This window comes from Pholcus phalangioides, unplaced genomic scaffold, assembly GCF_987345545.1.
Source record: "Pholcus phalangioides strain wild (caught in Gottingen) unplaced genomic scaffold, Ppha-v1.0 ptg000010l_1, whole genome shotgun sequence".
NCBI lineage: Eukaryota > Metazoa > Arthropoda > Arachnida > Araneae > Pholcidae > Pholcus > Pholcus phalangioides.
The window spans coordinates 42,926,869-42,942,995 of NW_028301603.1; the positions used below are offsets into that span (position 1 = coordinate 42,926,869).

Here is a 16,127-nt window from a genome sequence, read left to right on the forward strand (position 1 = left end):
CGGATATTAGGCGTCTCAGCCATACGTTAAGATTGCCCTGGTTCTATTGGGGCAATGCCAGAAATTATTGCTGTATCATTGTGCTCAATAAATGTAGTGTCCCATAAATTTGTAAAAATTGACAGAATTGATATATTTGCTTAGGGTGTGTAAAAGAGTTATTCTCTTGAAAAGGGGGATTTTTCCTTTTTTCAGTGCAGAAAAAAATTAGTTCGAATTTTGGTTGATAGAGGATGCTGCACACAGGGCCGTCTTAAGAACATCATAGGCCCCCGGGCCAAGTAATTTTTCTGAGGCCCTTCCTGGAAAATTCTCTAAAAATTCAACTACTTCTCGTTTTTCCGAGGCCCCTCTTCTCTTGAGGCCCCCAGGCCGTGCCCGGGTGGGCCCATGCATTAAGACAACCCTGGCTGCACGACACAAATGGAAATGTGCAAGTCAATACGGTGCATTCCCATAATTTTGGCCATCTTGACTGTTTTATAAAAGGATCCCATATTTCAACGAACCTTACTAGAATTTCCATTATTTAATGAAAGATGGAATTATATAATTTATTATTCTATGATCAGAATTAATTAGTCATATACAGTGAAATCTGTGTGAGAGAAGTGTCCAAAATGTAGAGGTACAGGTATTAAGGACATTGTATTGAAGCATCCTAGTTGGTTGCAGGGGTGTCCAAACTCACATATTTACCAAACATGTTTTTTTTTTTATAAATCATATTTCAATCAATCCCGTGTTACCATAGCTCCCACCATTGGCAGTTTTTCAGAAATTTAAGCAATAGTTGGAAACCACACATATCTTTGACAATTTTTTACCTCTAATTGGCAACTTTGCATTAATATGAGCTTATTTTTAACCACTAACCATAGTTTCCCAAACTTTTTGTTCCATCGCTCTTTTTTTGGAAATTTTTTTCTCATCACCCCAAACTCAAGTGAACCCATAGGTTCTATCGCCCCCTGGACCATTCCATCGCCCTCTAGGGGGCAATATTGTCAACTTTGGGAAACACTGCATTATACGATCAAGGAAATATTGCATCCAAACGCCTTTGGAATAAAGTCAAACAAGCTTTCTTTGTTTTCTTTTCTCTCTTATCACCCTACGAATGAAAAGTTGTTCCTTTTTATCTTCCTTTTATTTCTATACAATTGTAAATGACTTTTTTCCCTACATGTGATATATGCTCTCACTGTGTATACATATAAGAGCAAAAGAGAAATCTACTTCATATATAACTACACTCTCTTATCTCTTACCTGCACCTATGTATTAGACCGTTTTCCTTTGACATTTGTTCCCCCCCCCCTTCAACTTTTTTACATTCCTCTACAGGTTAGGTTAGGAAGACATGATCATATTTTTTGCCCATTCATCAAATAGAGATCATCCAAATTTCTTGCTGAAATGCACTTTTTTTACAGTTTATATATCTTTCGGATAAGCTGTGTCAGATTATGCAACCGGAATTATTCAAACGGGGATATTTTTTGTTTAAATTACAATGTAAAGTTAGTTATTTCTGTCAAAAGAGAACATATCAACCTTTTTTCATACTCTTTTGGAGGCGTGGGTTCAGATCCCACCGCTGCACAATATTCTATTTTATATCTATTAAACAAACACAGGCGAGACCATAGAGAGGCATCTTTAAAGAGTGATACTACTTTTTATTCTCCCTAAAATCAATTATTATAACTCGCTAGTTGCCATACAAGTAACTCCAATTTCACACAGCTTTGACTTTGCTGAGTCTATAAATAGACTTACTTTATAAAATATGTGACAGTGGGGCTCGCTGATTAGAGGCATAAACAATATGTACAATGTTTAGCAAAGAGCTAGAAATGAAAATGCTTCATTTGTCAAAAACGATTATGCTGGCGTTGAACAGTAAAATGTAAACAAATCCGTTCAAAAAAAAAGGATGGACAACGCAGTGTAAAACCATTCTGTTCATCAGAAGCCACTAGGGGTACTGCTATTTTGGATTTAGTTCTTACTAGTTCTGAGGATCTAGTTGAACATGTTTCGGTGGGGGAAGAGTTTTCTTCCAGTGATCATCGTATCGTCAGATTTCACTGTAACTTTTCCTCGGGTAAGGTTGATAACAAAAGACTGGTTCCTTGTTTTCGGAGAACTAACTTTGATGTTTTGCGAAGAAGGTTAGCGGAAGTTTTCAAAGACCGGTTGGAATCAGTAGGGGTGGTAAGTCAATGGGAAGAATTTAGTACGAAGCTGTCCTCTGTTTTGCACGACGTCATACCCTTTGTTCGAAAAAAGCGTGTTTGTACATCACACCCTCTATGGTTCACGGATAGCGTGCGGAACCTTTATCTTGAAAAGAAAAGAGCATTCAGAGAGTATAAAAGTGGACGAGGTGACCTATCATTGTTTACTGATAAAAGAAGACTGTTGAAGAAAGCGATAAGGTATAGTAAAAAGCAAGTTGAATCTAGGTTGGCAGATAACATTGGCTCTGACCCAAAATCATTTTTTCGATACGTCAATAATGGATGTAAGGGGACAGTTGGCCCCCTCTCGATAGGAGGCTCAAAAGTAGAGAGCAATGTAGGCATGTGTAGTGCTTTCAATGACTTTTTCGCGTCGGTTTTTAATGGAGATAATGATATTCGATATACGGGTGTTGCATGGGGTAATAAAACGCTCAACGATATTCAAGTGGAAGACGTGGAGGTCCTAAATCTTCTAAGAAATGTATGTGCAAGCAAAGCACCAGGACCAGATGATATCTATCCCAGGGTTCTCAGGGAAGGTGCTAATGAATTGTTGGGGCCAGTCGCACAGATATACAGGAGTAGTGTTGCTGAGGGTATCGTCCCGAGAGATTGGAAACTGGCTAACGTTGTTCCGATATTTAAGAAGGGTAGTAGAGAAGTGGTGTCTAATTATCGTCCAGTGAGTTTGACGAGCTCCCTCTCGAAAATTTTGGAAATTATCATCAAAAGGCAGTTTGTGAAGTGGATAGACGAGAATAATGTATTGTCGGATAATCAGCATGGGTTCAGGAAGGGGAAGTCATGTGTAACTAACCTCCTTTGCTTCTATGATTACGTGACTAAGGCTTTGGGTAAGAGCAAAAATGTCGACGTTGTTTACCTTGATTTCCAGAAGGCATTCGATCGGGTCCAACATGGCAAACTCTTGAAGCGTTTACACGAGATTGGAATAGGGGGCAACTTGCTGAATTGGATAGAATCGTGGTTAAGAGATAGGTCGCAACGAGTTATGGTGAACGGGGAATTCTCTGGTTGGACAGACGTCACAAGTGGAGTTCCTCAGGGAAGTGTCCTTGGCCCCATACTTTTTTCACTTTTTATCGACAAACTCGATCAGGGTATCGATGGGATTACTAGCAAATTCGCAGATGATGTGAAGCTAATGGGGGTAATCGGAAATGAAAGCGATAGGGAGTTGCTCCAGACCAACTTAAACAAGATTGCGGCATGGGCAAATGAATGGAGCATGACGTTTAGCGTAGATAAGTGCATGGTCGCTCATTTTGGTTCGAACAACCCACGGTTCTCTTACGAGTTGAATGGTGTCACTATCCCGGATGCAACTAGAGTCACCGATTTGGGAATTCTCATTGACGAGCGACTTAAGTTTTCTGAACATTGTTCAGCGGTTGTCAAAAAAGCGAATAGAATGCTTGGTCTCATTTTCAAAAAGGTCTCTTCGCGTTCTCCTAAAGTCATTCTTCCGCTTTTTCGAGGCTTAGTTCGTCCTGGACTGGAGTATGCTGTAAGGTTTTGGAGACCATACCTACAGAGGGACATAGACTTGGTTGAAGGGGTGCAGAGAAGAGCTACGCGTGTCCTTATTGGCACACAGGGCTTGAGTTATGAAGAAAGACTTCATTTTTTGAATATGTTTACATTGGATGAACGCAGGTGTCGAGGAGATATGATCGAAGTGTTCAAAATTTTCAATGGGATGGATAGGATGGACCATGAACTTTTAGTACACCGCCAATCGACTGCTTTTACAAGGGGACACCAGTATCGATTGGTGAGGGACAATGCAAGGTTATGGTGTCGCATGGAATTTTTCTCCAATAGGGTTGTTAATAAATGGAATAGCTTACCCCCGGAGGTAGTAAATTGTAACACAATTGACACGTTTAAAAAGAAATACGATAAACATGTTGGGGTAAATCGAGAAGCTATCCATACTTAGAATAAGACAACCATAAGTATTCTTTATGGGCATCGTATAATATTTTATCATGCGTATATATTGTTTGTAATTTGTGTTAATTGCATTTTTAATTGGGTTGCTGTATTTTTGAAACATATGACAACCATATTTTTATGGGCATCTTTTTATCAGCCACCTCGTTGGGCATTTTGCCTGTTGTGGCGTTGTATTTGTATTTGTATATTTGTATTTGTATTATGCTCACCCATCGGACCAAAAAATTTTGTTCACTAACGAGAAGTTTCCATTAATGGATAGTAAGATACTACATAAGGGCCATTCAAGTATTACGCAAGCAGATTTTGAGCCATTTTTGACCCCGTCAGCAGCTTAGAATATTTTATATCTTCAAAAAGGGGTGGTTGATGACGTAAGCAACCTTCTAACCCCATTGTCATCAAAATACAAATACAACGCCACAGCAGGCAAAATGCCCATCGAGGTGGCTGAGGAAAAGATGCCCATAAAAATATGGATGTCATATATTTAAAAAATACAGCAACCCCATTAAAAATGCAATTAACACAAATTATAAACAATATATACACATGATAAAATATTATACAATGCCCATAAAGAATACTTATGGTTGTCTTATTCTAAGTATGGATAGCTTCTCGATTTACCCCAACATGTTTCTGGTATTTCTTTTTAAACGTGTCAATTGTGTTACAATTTACTACCTCCGGGGGTAAGCTATTCAATTTATTAACAACCCTATTAGAGAAGTCAGCAAATCCGAAACCTCCCTCCCCCCCCCCCCCCCATAGTCGTATATCGTTGTAGCGAAAAAATCTCGTTTTAATGAACACTTCTAATCCCCCCTCCCCCCCAAATGCATAGGAACAATACAAAAACCTGGAATTCCTTTATAACGAAGTGAGATTTATCCGGTCTCTCTTGAAGCTCGCTATAACGGGATTCGACTGAGTCCCGTCGATGGAATCAAAAGTACTGTAGAATGATCGCGTTTCTGATGTTAATGATGTGAGGTCAGTAAGGGTACCTTTCTGGACTAGTTAAAACCTTGAATCAGCAGGTGACGTAGGAATTCCTAGTTTTTCTAGGCTTGATCAAGTCTAGAAAATGATCAAGAAACATTTAAATATTCTTCTACCATTCTCTTATATGCTACCTGCTTTCTATTTTTTTGTTTTTCGCTACTTCTGTAAATTTAGCAAAAGTGGAAATGCTTTCAGACACGGTGGGCCAAATTGAAACTTCTCGCTAACCACCATCGCGTGTCATGTAGTGATACCTTAATAGAAGGGTCAATGGGGTCCCGAATTAAACAGGGACTAAAGAAAATAATTGAGGACATATTCTGAAATTATTTATCAACTTTAATTAGTTCTGGAGTAATTTTTTTTTGCACTAATTCTGAAAAAGTTATTAAAGTGATTAATTACTGAAATTAATCCCGAGATTAATTTTAATCTGAAATCAGTTTAAATGATTCTGAAATTAAACTTTTTCAATAATTACGCAATTATTATTAGAATCATTGGCGTAAGCAAAAAGAGGGGGTTTTGGTGATCTAACCCCCCTCAAGCCGAGATTATAGTGTTATTTTGCAGGAAAAAACGTTGAAACACCCCCCCCCCCCAGAAAATTCTGCGTACGCCTATAATAGAAATCATTTCATTGATTATGAAATAATTTCTATCCGAAATTACGAGTTATCCACAGTTCGTTCCAGAATTATTTTTCTTGTTTATTCTAGAAAATAAATGGTATTTTCATCATTTTCTGAACATGATCGTCGAGCTACGGCAAAAAGCTCCGAGGACCAGTGATGGTAACCTTGTGAAGGCAGGCAAAATTTCCCTTTTTTTGTCTAAATTTTTTCCCCCACGCATTCCGAAAATTGTGCTGCCATCTATCGGTGGAAATATGTAGTCAAGTATTTTGCACTAGAAAAAGCATATATATTGTTTTGCATTTATGTATTTTTTTTCCAACAAAAATTCTTTTGTTTGATCAAGTCTCAAAATTTCCCATGTTGACCAATTTTTCCCACGAGTTACCATCACTGCCGAGGGGCATTTGCCTCGAAGACTACAGAATTGAGTGATTGCAATTTCCCATATTCGTGGGAAAAATTGGTCCACATGGGAAATTTCTTGGCGTTTGTGGGAAATTTTGAGAGCTCAGCAAACAGAATTTTTATTGAAAAAAATATATATATATGCAAAACAACTTGATTACATACTTTCACCGATAGATGGCAGCAAATTTTCGGAATGTGCGGGGAAAAATTTAGTCAAAAGGAAAATTTCGCTTGCCGAGATTACCATCACTGACAGGATTACTGCAATGTGTTGAACCGATTGATTCACGTTAATGCTGCCATCTATAAGTCATATTTAAAGTTTCAGATATTGTATGGTACGGCAATACGTTTTACCCCTTTTTCCGGTTATTGGAGAGCTTAGAATTTCAACATCGATAACGTTTTATTAAGGGTACTTAATCGTTCTGATAAGTAAAAAAAAACCTCCGCTTATCTACAAATTTCCTCATAGTAAAATCGACTCTGAACAAAGCCTCCTAGAGGGAATGATCTAGAGCAGTGATTCTCAACCTGGGACCACATGGCCCTCCCTTGCGGTCCTGGGATATTCCGGGGGGGGGGGGGGGCACGGGAGAAAATCAGAAGAAAGGTGATCCACGAGGGGATGAAGGGAGTCATATAGCTGTGAAGAGAAAAAAAAGCTTTAAAAGTGAAACATGGTTGAAAAATATTAAAATACTAGCTATAATACCCGGCGTTGCCCGGGTTTTCTTCAATGAGGCTTTATGAACCACGTGATATCTCCCTCTTTCTTTGAGGGACATGCAAACCGTGTCTAAAGATAACCATTATTGCCGGACAGTTTTTTGCCCATTCGGGGCATTTGCCCTGGTCTGACGAAATTTTAAAGTAGCCTATCGTTCAAGTCGGGTCCCATTTGGTATATATGCAAAATTTGGCGACGATCGATCTAAAATTGTAGATTTGTATAGAGAACATACACACACACAGAAAATCAATTTTATATATATAGATTACTACTTTCAGAATCCATCCATAGAACCAGGGGCATCTTAACCTTTGGGTCTTTGCAGGCATGACCCGGGTCTTCATGTCTATAATGGAGGGAGGGGGACTGCACTATATGGGATCTGGTACTATTATTTTCACGTGGAAGCTGTTACTTCCAGCTAAGTATGTGGGGCCGCCAGAGCAACGGTTGATGTGTTAGGAGGGTCGATTTATCGTGCAGGTTCGTTAGATCATCCCGTTTTTTACTATATAATTTGACTCCTGGGAGAGATGATAATCCACCATTTTAATCCGTGCTTAGCCAGAATTCTAGAGATTGATTCGCTTAATTAAAATTTCATTCATAATAAAAAAAAATTAGTATCTTTCTCTTGGATGAGGGTAGAGAGGGCCCTGGTTAGGACAGGAGGGCCACGAAAAAAAAAAATGTGATCCATGAGCTGAAAATAGGTTAAGAAACACTGATCTAGAGCACGCTGTTGGGAGGGGCGATTTTCCCACATATTGTGGATAGGGTGACCATACTCCCCGCAGTGTCTTGTATTTTCCGAGACAGTCATGGTTTCCTCTGTCCCGACTTCTAAAAAAATACTCCGGTTTTCTTGAATTTAATCTAAAACATTGATACACGCATCATCATGTACCCATTTTGCTTTGCCCCCCCCCCCCTCCGAATAAAAATGTGATTATCACCCGTCCGAGTTTCATGGTCATCTTATGTGTATCACAATCAAGATCCGAACTTTACTCGCATTTCTCATTTGCTGTTGCCAGACGTCCCGATTAAACGAAAGTCTGTAGGACTAATACAAAGAATTTCAGTACATCAGTTACGTGTGATTATCAAAGTTATATAATTTTTCCTTTAAAATAGTGCCATTCTACGAGCTATACTAAAAAAAAATACGGCGCCCCGTATTTTTTTTTTAAACTTTAGCAACCCTGTTGCTAGAGTTTAAAAAAAAACGAAAGTGGTGTATTTACAGGGAAGCAATTCCGGAGGGGCGGGGAATTTTCATGAGTGATCATGAAAATCCGAGTAGAAATGGAGGTGGTCGACAAAACCATCAATCCGCTTCTACTAAATGATCAAGGGGCTAGATTATCGAACGACCAAAAGAGTGTGCAAGCATGTAAACGACACCGAAAGAGAATATATATATATATAGAGAGAGATGACAGGTCAATATGAGCATCCAAGAGTTTCCACGCTTGTGAATGACCTAGAGAGCAATAAATCACGTCAGTGAGGTGAGGAACAAACGCGGTTGCCCTGTGAGTGCGCAAGCTTAGAAGCTACCTGGGAAACGTGTGAGTGAGCGACCAAAAGAATGACCCAGGGAGCAAAGGACGTAAAGAGTGTCATCATCGAGAGAGATCAAGTCAGCCAAAATACAGTGAGCATGTGTGAGAGTGTGTTTGGGAGTGACCGAAACCTAGTTAACAAAAAATCAGGTCCGTGAGAGGCAAAAGGAATTACCCCTGAGAGTGTGCAAGCTTAAAGGCTGAAACACATTCTGACGTTAAGTGATTGATCATCATGTCGCGTCAGAAGCGTTGTGAATTCTTATTCGTGGAAACTGCGACGTAAAAATTGTGACATGAAATTCCCTCGTCGTAGAATTTCCACGAATCAGACTTCACACCGTCACTGACGTTTCACGTCACGAGGGAATTTCATGTCACAATTTTTACGTCGCAGTTTCCACGAATAAGAATTAACGCTTCTGACGCGACATGATGATCAATCAGTTAACGTCAGTATAGTGTTTCAGCCTTAAGTGACTTTGAAAACATGCGAATGAGCGACTAAAACACATTGAGAGGGAAGCGGGAAGAGGAGAGGGCTAAGCTGGCTATTAGCGGCCAATTTGAGGAATGAGTAATAGGAAATGAGACTAGAAGGGGGGCATTCAAGTATTACGTAAGCAGATTTTTAGCCATCAGCAAAACGCTGACCCCCCCACTTGTCAGCAAAATTTCGTCTGCAGCTTAGAATATTTCATATCTTCAAAAACGGTGGTTGATGACCTAAGCAACCTTCGAACCCCCTCCCCCCTTGCCATCAAAAGTCAGCAAATCCGAAACCCCTCCACCCCGCTCGATGCTTACGTAATACTTGAACGACCCCCCTAGAGAAAGGCGTGTACCGAAATAAAAAAATGACAGCATTCCCATAAACATTTCTTTTAATCATTTCCCGTTTCACGCAATAACATCAGTAATTTTCTAAATAAACATTTGCAATAATATGAAATATGCACAAACATACACATATAAGAAAATATACACATTATATATATATACATACACATACACACAGCATAAATCTTTTAAAAACATTTCGCTGTTCATTTCAAATAAAATAAAAAAATTGCGGAAATTTCTTAAATTTCCATTAAAAAAATGTAATAAAAAGAAATGCGGGAAACACTTTCGACTCATTTGATAAAAAATAATTATAAAAGGACTGGAAATATTTCTTAAGAGGACGCGGCTTGTTCTATGGAGGACGCCTCGAAGAATCGGGCCTTCTCCTTGAACGCGGCTATCCTCTGCCTCCGCTCCTCTTCGAGCCTGAGCCTCTCTTCTTGCTCGGCCTTAATCTCGAGCTCGTACTGCAGGCCGGCCTTTTGCTCGGCAATCTACAAAAAAGAAAAAAACCACCTTCAAATACTCTTTTGATATTTCGACACTAGATGGCAGAATTAGACTGCCGTTTGAAGTTTATGTTCAATATATGTCGCTAGATGGCGTTATCAGATTAAAAAGCAGTACTGCACAGAGGAAAAGACAAGATGTTTACGAAGGAGCATCTATTTCACCGAAACCCCCATATGAGTATAAAATCAGAATTAGCGCAATCGAGACCCGATCGCCTGTTTTGACAGTAGATGGTAGCACTAAGCCCTCCATACGAATATGAGCGGTGAAAGCGGGATAAACGCAATCAAAACGGGATCGTTTATTACGGCATAAGGCAGCAGCATTGAATTTCACCAGTCCAGATGAATATAAGTGGTGAAATCGAAATTAGCGCATTAAAAACGGAACGCCTATTTCCACAATAGATGGCAGCACTACATTTTATCCTTTCATACGAATATAATCAGCGCGACAAAAACGTGATCACTTGTTTCGACATCAAATAGCAGCATTGAATTTTACCCCGATGCGAATATGAGCGGTGCAATCTAGGGTTACGAGACTCCAAAACTGAGAAACGAGGTAGCGTGCACCCTTTGACATGTTTTCACAACAGATGGCGCCACTACACGGACCAATTTTTCTCAAACTAAACTAGGTTTACGCGATTCTAAAACTGAGAAAGGACGCCGCCTGCACTTGCACTCTTTGTGATGCCACTTCTCCTAATTTTCCCAACAGATGGCACCTCTATTCATACCAATAAAGCAGGCCACAATTTTTCCTACCTCCAAAACAGAATCACTAGAAAAATTCTAGAAATTTTGGTGCGTGCGTGGGGAGAAAAAAAAACTCATATAAATGAGTAAATATGTGTTTCAAAGTACGGAGAAAATTTCCCCAGAAAAAAAAATAATTCCTGAAACTTGAAAAGGAGGACGAAAGGGCGAATTTTCCGGAAAATAGGAGGACGGTTAGTAACGAATTATAAGCAGTGAAATCAAAATTACCGCAAAAAGGGAATGCCTATTTCGACAGCACCAAATTTCATCCTTCATAATATAAGCGATGAAATCCAGAATTAGCGATATAAAAACGCCATCACCTGTTTCGACACCAGATGGCAGCATTGAATTTTACAGTCACGCGAATATGAGCGGTGAAATCACAATTAGCGTTTCCAAAACACACTTATTTCAACACTAGATGGCAGCACCAAACTTCTTTCTTCCACATGAATAGGAATGGCTATCTGATACCGGGATCTGTGCAATTGTGAGACGTGAAAAAACTTGCGTTACTTCGACACTAGGCAGCATTAAGACTCAAACAAAATACTTCCCCTCTTTTTATGATAATGAATGGCGGAAATCATTCACGGAAAACATGTTTGACTAGAAAACCCGTTTATAACTGGTAATGTGTAATATAAACCTATATTACACACCTCTCTGGGCTCGTCATTGCTGTAATAAGAGCTATACGGAGGCGAGATATCTCGTAATTTCCAAAGCATCAAGTTAGGAGAGATCTCTCATCATTACCGCGAGGTTATTGCGCGGCCTGGACCCAGTGCCGTCTTAACGCATGGGCCCACCCGGGGGCCCCAGGAGAAGCGGTGCCTCACAAAAATGAGATCCGATTGAAATTTTCTAGAATTTGCAAGGTAGGGACTCAGAAAAACCAATTGGCCCGGGGGCACACAATGCTCTTAAGACGGCCCTGCCTGGACCTAAAGCCGGGTTTTCCCAAGAGTAGAACTTTTGCGCCGTATGCAGCGTGAAAGCGCTGATTGGCTAAAAACCTGAAATTCTGGTTTTTTTCACCAATTAGAGTTTTTACGCTGCACGCGCTGTAGAAACTTGCTTCTAGGAAAACCTGGCTTTACTCCGATTAATCTTGTTGCGTTTAGTGAGACAGCAGCGTCAATGGATCACAATGTCTTCTTTCAAGCGCTTCTGGTGCCATACGGGGTCTAGGCCACGTCGCCAGCAAGGGGAAGGTGGTATTTGTGATTCACCCTCCCATGAGTACACATCCAACCACAAGATCTTTCTTACCTTGGCCTCGAAGAATTCTTTAGCACCTCCGACGCCTGCAACGTCGACGTCGATGTTCGTGAGCCCGGCGAGTCGCGAAAGGCCACTATCGAGTTCCAGCTCACCATCCTTGGCTTTGCGGTAGATCAGTAGAAACTGCAACAGACAACAAAAATCAATTAGCATGCGTACCTTCACAGTTCCAGAAGAGAATCTACGCCAAACAAAATGCAATGGGCCAACCGCTGCCCAAAACCTTCCCCACATTAGACTTTCACAAAGTCTGTGGAATTATTTTTCTCAGTTATTCTGAATTTTCAATCCAACGGTAAAAGAGGGCCTCGTGAGCAATGAGATTGCGCACCTCCCTGAAAGAGATCTTGTTGTCCTGGTCCTCGTCGACCTCTCTGATCATCTGCTTCAACGCCAAGTGAGTCTGGGGTGCTCCGATGAGTTCCATCATACGCTTCAGCTCGTGGAAATCGATGAAGCCATCTTTTCCAACGTCGAACCTGCAAGTGGAACACAGAAATAATCATGTGACATAAAACAGAGCACACGCGTGAAATTAAGAATGACCAGGTGTCCCAATGTGAAAGTTATTTCTCGGGTAGGCACGGATCTAGTAGCGCCAGATGCTTGGTCACCCGGGGCAAGTGCGCATTTTGACACCCCCTTCTAATGTTGGAGGAGGTGTTTGAAAATAAAATTTGCGCCCGGGGCACGAGACCTGCCTGCCAGCGCCGTCTTAAGGCATGAGCCCACCCGGCCCAGGGGCCTCAAGAGAAAAGGAACCTCACAAAAACGACATCTGGTTGAAAAACACTTGGCCCGGGGGCCCATGATGCTCTTAAGACGGCCCTTCCGCCTGCTCCCCCCCCCCCCAGTTGCGGCCCTGCACTGAGCTATGAGCAAACCTTCCTTATAGCTAGCTCAGTGTATTAATGTTAGCTGTGCCCTTTCTCAGTAATAAGGGCATCTCGTTTGGCCGCAGGACGGAAAGCGCCTAAAGAGGGAAGATGATGTACCTCTCCATGGAAAACTCCGCCGAACCTTGACCATATGACCTGTACTTTACGGGACTTTTTTTTTTTAATCAGTTTTGCCTTTTGCAAATATATTTCTTTTCTAATTTAACAAATTCATTTGAAAAGAAAAGAAGTTCAATGGTATTTAAGTGGGTGCCAAATCCATTTGAATTATTAAATTAATGGCTTGAAATTTTCAAGAGGCGCGCGCGCCGTCGCGCCTCCTTCAAGAGGGCCGCTTCTGGTCTTTGTCCGGTAAAAATATAGGATAATCCCACGAAGTTACACAGTAATGCACCCCTCGCGACACATTGCCCCAGATTCGCGCCTTTCCTGACTGACTGAGTCCGCTCCATTCGCTGCTAAAAATGTTTGTCTCGTCTCCCTTCGCAGCTGAATATGTCAGCCAATGGCTTCATTCACAGCTGAAGATGACTGCTTCCGCTCTGTTTAAGCTGAAGATGTCTGCCTCCATTCTATTCACAGCTGTGTGAGTATAGCACTCTCCAGCACGGACCAACTCAGCCGAGTAAATGGCCAATATTCCTAGCGGGACAGAGCCAGGTGCCTGCCTGGTAAGAAGAAGCCGTGTGAGTATGCCTGTACCCTATTCCATTCTCACAGCTGAAGATGCTTGCCTTCGTTTCATTCGAAAACGAATGCGTCCGCCCCCGCTTCTCTCGCAGCCAGGTCGCGGATCCAGGACGATGTGAAGGGAGGGGGCGGAATTGTGTAAGTTCATTTGACCGTTCCGTATTTTACGGGTCATACCAATTTTCTCCTTTATTCTGCTCTCAAGAGGGGGGGGGGGGGTCCGTTCCCATTCCTCCTCCCGGCCGGATCTACGCCTGAGCTAAAACAGACATCTGCGAATGGAGCCGATTCCGATATCTTCAACTGCGAATAAAGCCCAGTCAGATATCTTTGGCTGCGAATATATATCGGTCCTGTGTGTGTACCTGGCTTTGTGTAGATGCATCATCGGATTATGGCGTAGTTTACACGGGGCAGACAAAATTTCTTCATATTATTCGGCCCTTGGGAGGGGCGATGGCCCCTCCGAGTACACGCTTGTTCGCAGCTGGAGATGTCTACCCTCCCTTAGGCGCTGACACACAATGAGTCACCCTCCCGATACATCGACCTGGATACGCGCCTGTTCTGGGGCCTCGCCCCTCCTCCTACCCAGGGGCGTAGCCAGAAATTTCGTTCGGGGGGGGGGGACCAAAGTGACAGAACAATGGATTTGGCCATCTTTTTCCCTTTTTTCGGTCATTTTCTCACATTTCGGGGGGGGGGGGGGGGAAACCAGACCCCCAAGTCCCCCCCCCCCTCGCTACACCCTTGTCCCTACTTACCTGGCTGGATACACGTCTGTAAATTTGCGTATTTCCTCTCGAAAATCATGGCAGTAAAAAAGACGCCCCCATGCTTTGAGACGGTCCTGGTGCAGAGTCATGTAAAAATTCAATTCCTACCCTAATTTATTCTTACATTCGTCCTATACGTAAATCAAGAACCATGTCCATTTCTAATACGATAAAAATAAGATGGGAAAAATGATCGATTTCCGTGTTCAACTGGTGACCCGATTACAGAGATTACACATTACGCAGATGTGGTTCTTGTCACGCATCTCTCGAAACCAAACGCACATCAACCGCTACAGGACCCCCCCCCCTTTTTTTTTGGACCATATTTCTCCAATTTTCCTTGACATTATTCGCGTACAGATCAATGAACCCGATCGCAGATGCAGAGCATATAGCACATGCGTCGATCATCCATGCCCATGGCTAACGGGCTCGAATTTACGCATGGTCAAACGGGGCACTTGCCCAGGATCCCCACCCCCCAATCAATATCAGAGAGCACCGAAATTCAAACAAAACATATTCACCGATTAACCAAACATCTTTGCCTCTAGTTGCAGGCACCCCCCCCCCCCTTAATTTCTACTCTGCCCGGGGGGCCTCCACGTTAAAATAGTGCCCCGCTATCAGGGCATCGGCTCGGGATGAATGGATTTCGTTTACGCCAGGAGTTCTTAAACTATGCTCCCGACAAAGGTTTTCGATATAAATATTCATTGTTAAAACAGCTCTTGGGGAGTCGGTGGAGCTCGCTGATAAGCACTGAATAGGGAAAAGGGGCGCCGCAAGTGGGAAAAAAGTGAGAACCCCGGTTTACACTATTAAATTTTCCAGGGTCCCCCGAAAGAAGTTACCCGGAGCAGTGCTTCTACAAATATCTGGCACCCACGACTCCCTTTACCTCATATACCGTGATTTAACATTCTCCAGTCGCTCGAGCTCTAAATGTCATATACCCATGTCATGGCCTACATCATGAAACAGGGCTCCTAGGCTGGAGAGCCCCTGAACAGTGAATTTTTAGTGTAAAAAATTAAGAATTGAAGCGGGCCCTCCCTCACCCAGACGGTCCTATACCATTATCTCCTTCGTCCTGAAGGTCATGTGCAAGTGTCTCCCTCGCCCTGAAAGTCACGTACCAGCGATTTGCTCATTCTGACAGTTGTATACCATCGTCTCCTCCGTCCTGAATGTCATATCAGTGTCTCCCTTGCTCTGACGTTCACGTACCAGTGCCGTCTTAACGCATGGGCCCACCAGGGCGGGGGCCTCACAAAAATGAAAACTGGTTGAAATTTTCGAGAATTTTGCAGGTAGGGCTTCAGAAAAATCACTTGGCCCATGATGCTCTTAAGACGGTCCTGTCACGTACTAGTGTCACCATCGTCCTGACGGTCATATGCCAGTACCGCTCTTGTCCCGACGGCCACGTACGCGGTTTTCGCTCGTTTTGACGGTCGTATCGTATAATTTATTTTCCTATAATGCAAGTTGTTCCACAGATCAATCGAGCTCGCAATATGCATGTCACCGGCACATAATCTGTACAGTCGATACATTTTTGCACAGTGGCTGTATAATTTATACTTCTGTTTGCGCACAGCATCTGTATATATATTTCACTTCGCTTTGTACCCGCACCGCCCATATATTTTTGTTTTGCACCCGTATCGTATAATTGTCTATTTTCGCATTATGGAAGTTGTCCTGCAGATAAATTGAGCCCACATCATGCCTGTAACCCAAACCGGCACATACCTGT

General features: G+C 42.1%; 1 protein-coding gene across 1 annotated transcript in view; it reads right to left on the minus strand.

Moving 5' to 3' along the window:
- Nucleotides 1–9,450: 9,450 nt before the first annotated feature.
- LOC149081528 (EF-hand domain-containing protein D2-like) overlaps nucleotides 9,451–16,127 on the minus strand; it is a 29,119-nt gene continuing 22,442 nt past the window's right edge. The window contains exons 2-4 of the mRNA XM_089238460.1: nucleotides 12,329–12,476; nucleotides 11,986–12,120; nucleotides 9,451–9,924 (exon numbers count right to left, since the gene is read on the minus strand). Coding sequence (XP_089094586.1) covers nucleotides 9,763–9,924; nucleotides 11,986–12,120; nucleotides 12,329–12,476 — 445 coding nt within the window. The 3' untranslated portion in view covers nucleotides 9,451–9,762. The remainder of the gene's footprint in view (nucleotides 9,925–11,985; nucleotides 12,121–12,328; nucleotides 12,477–16,127) is intronic.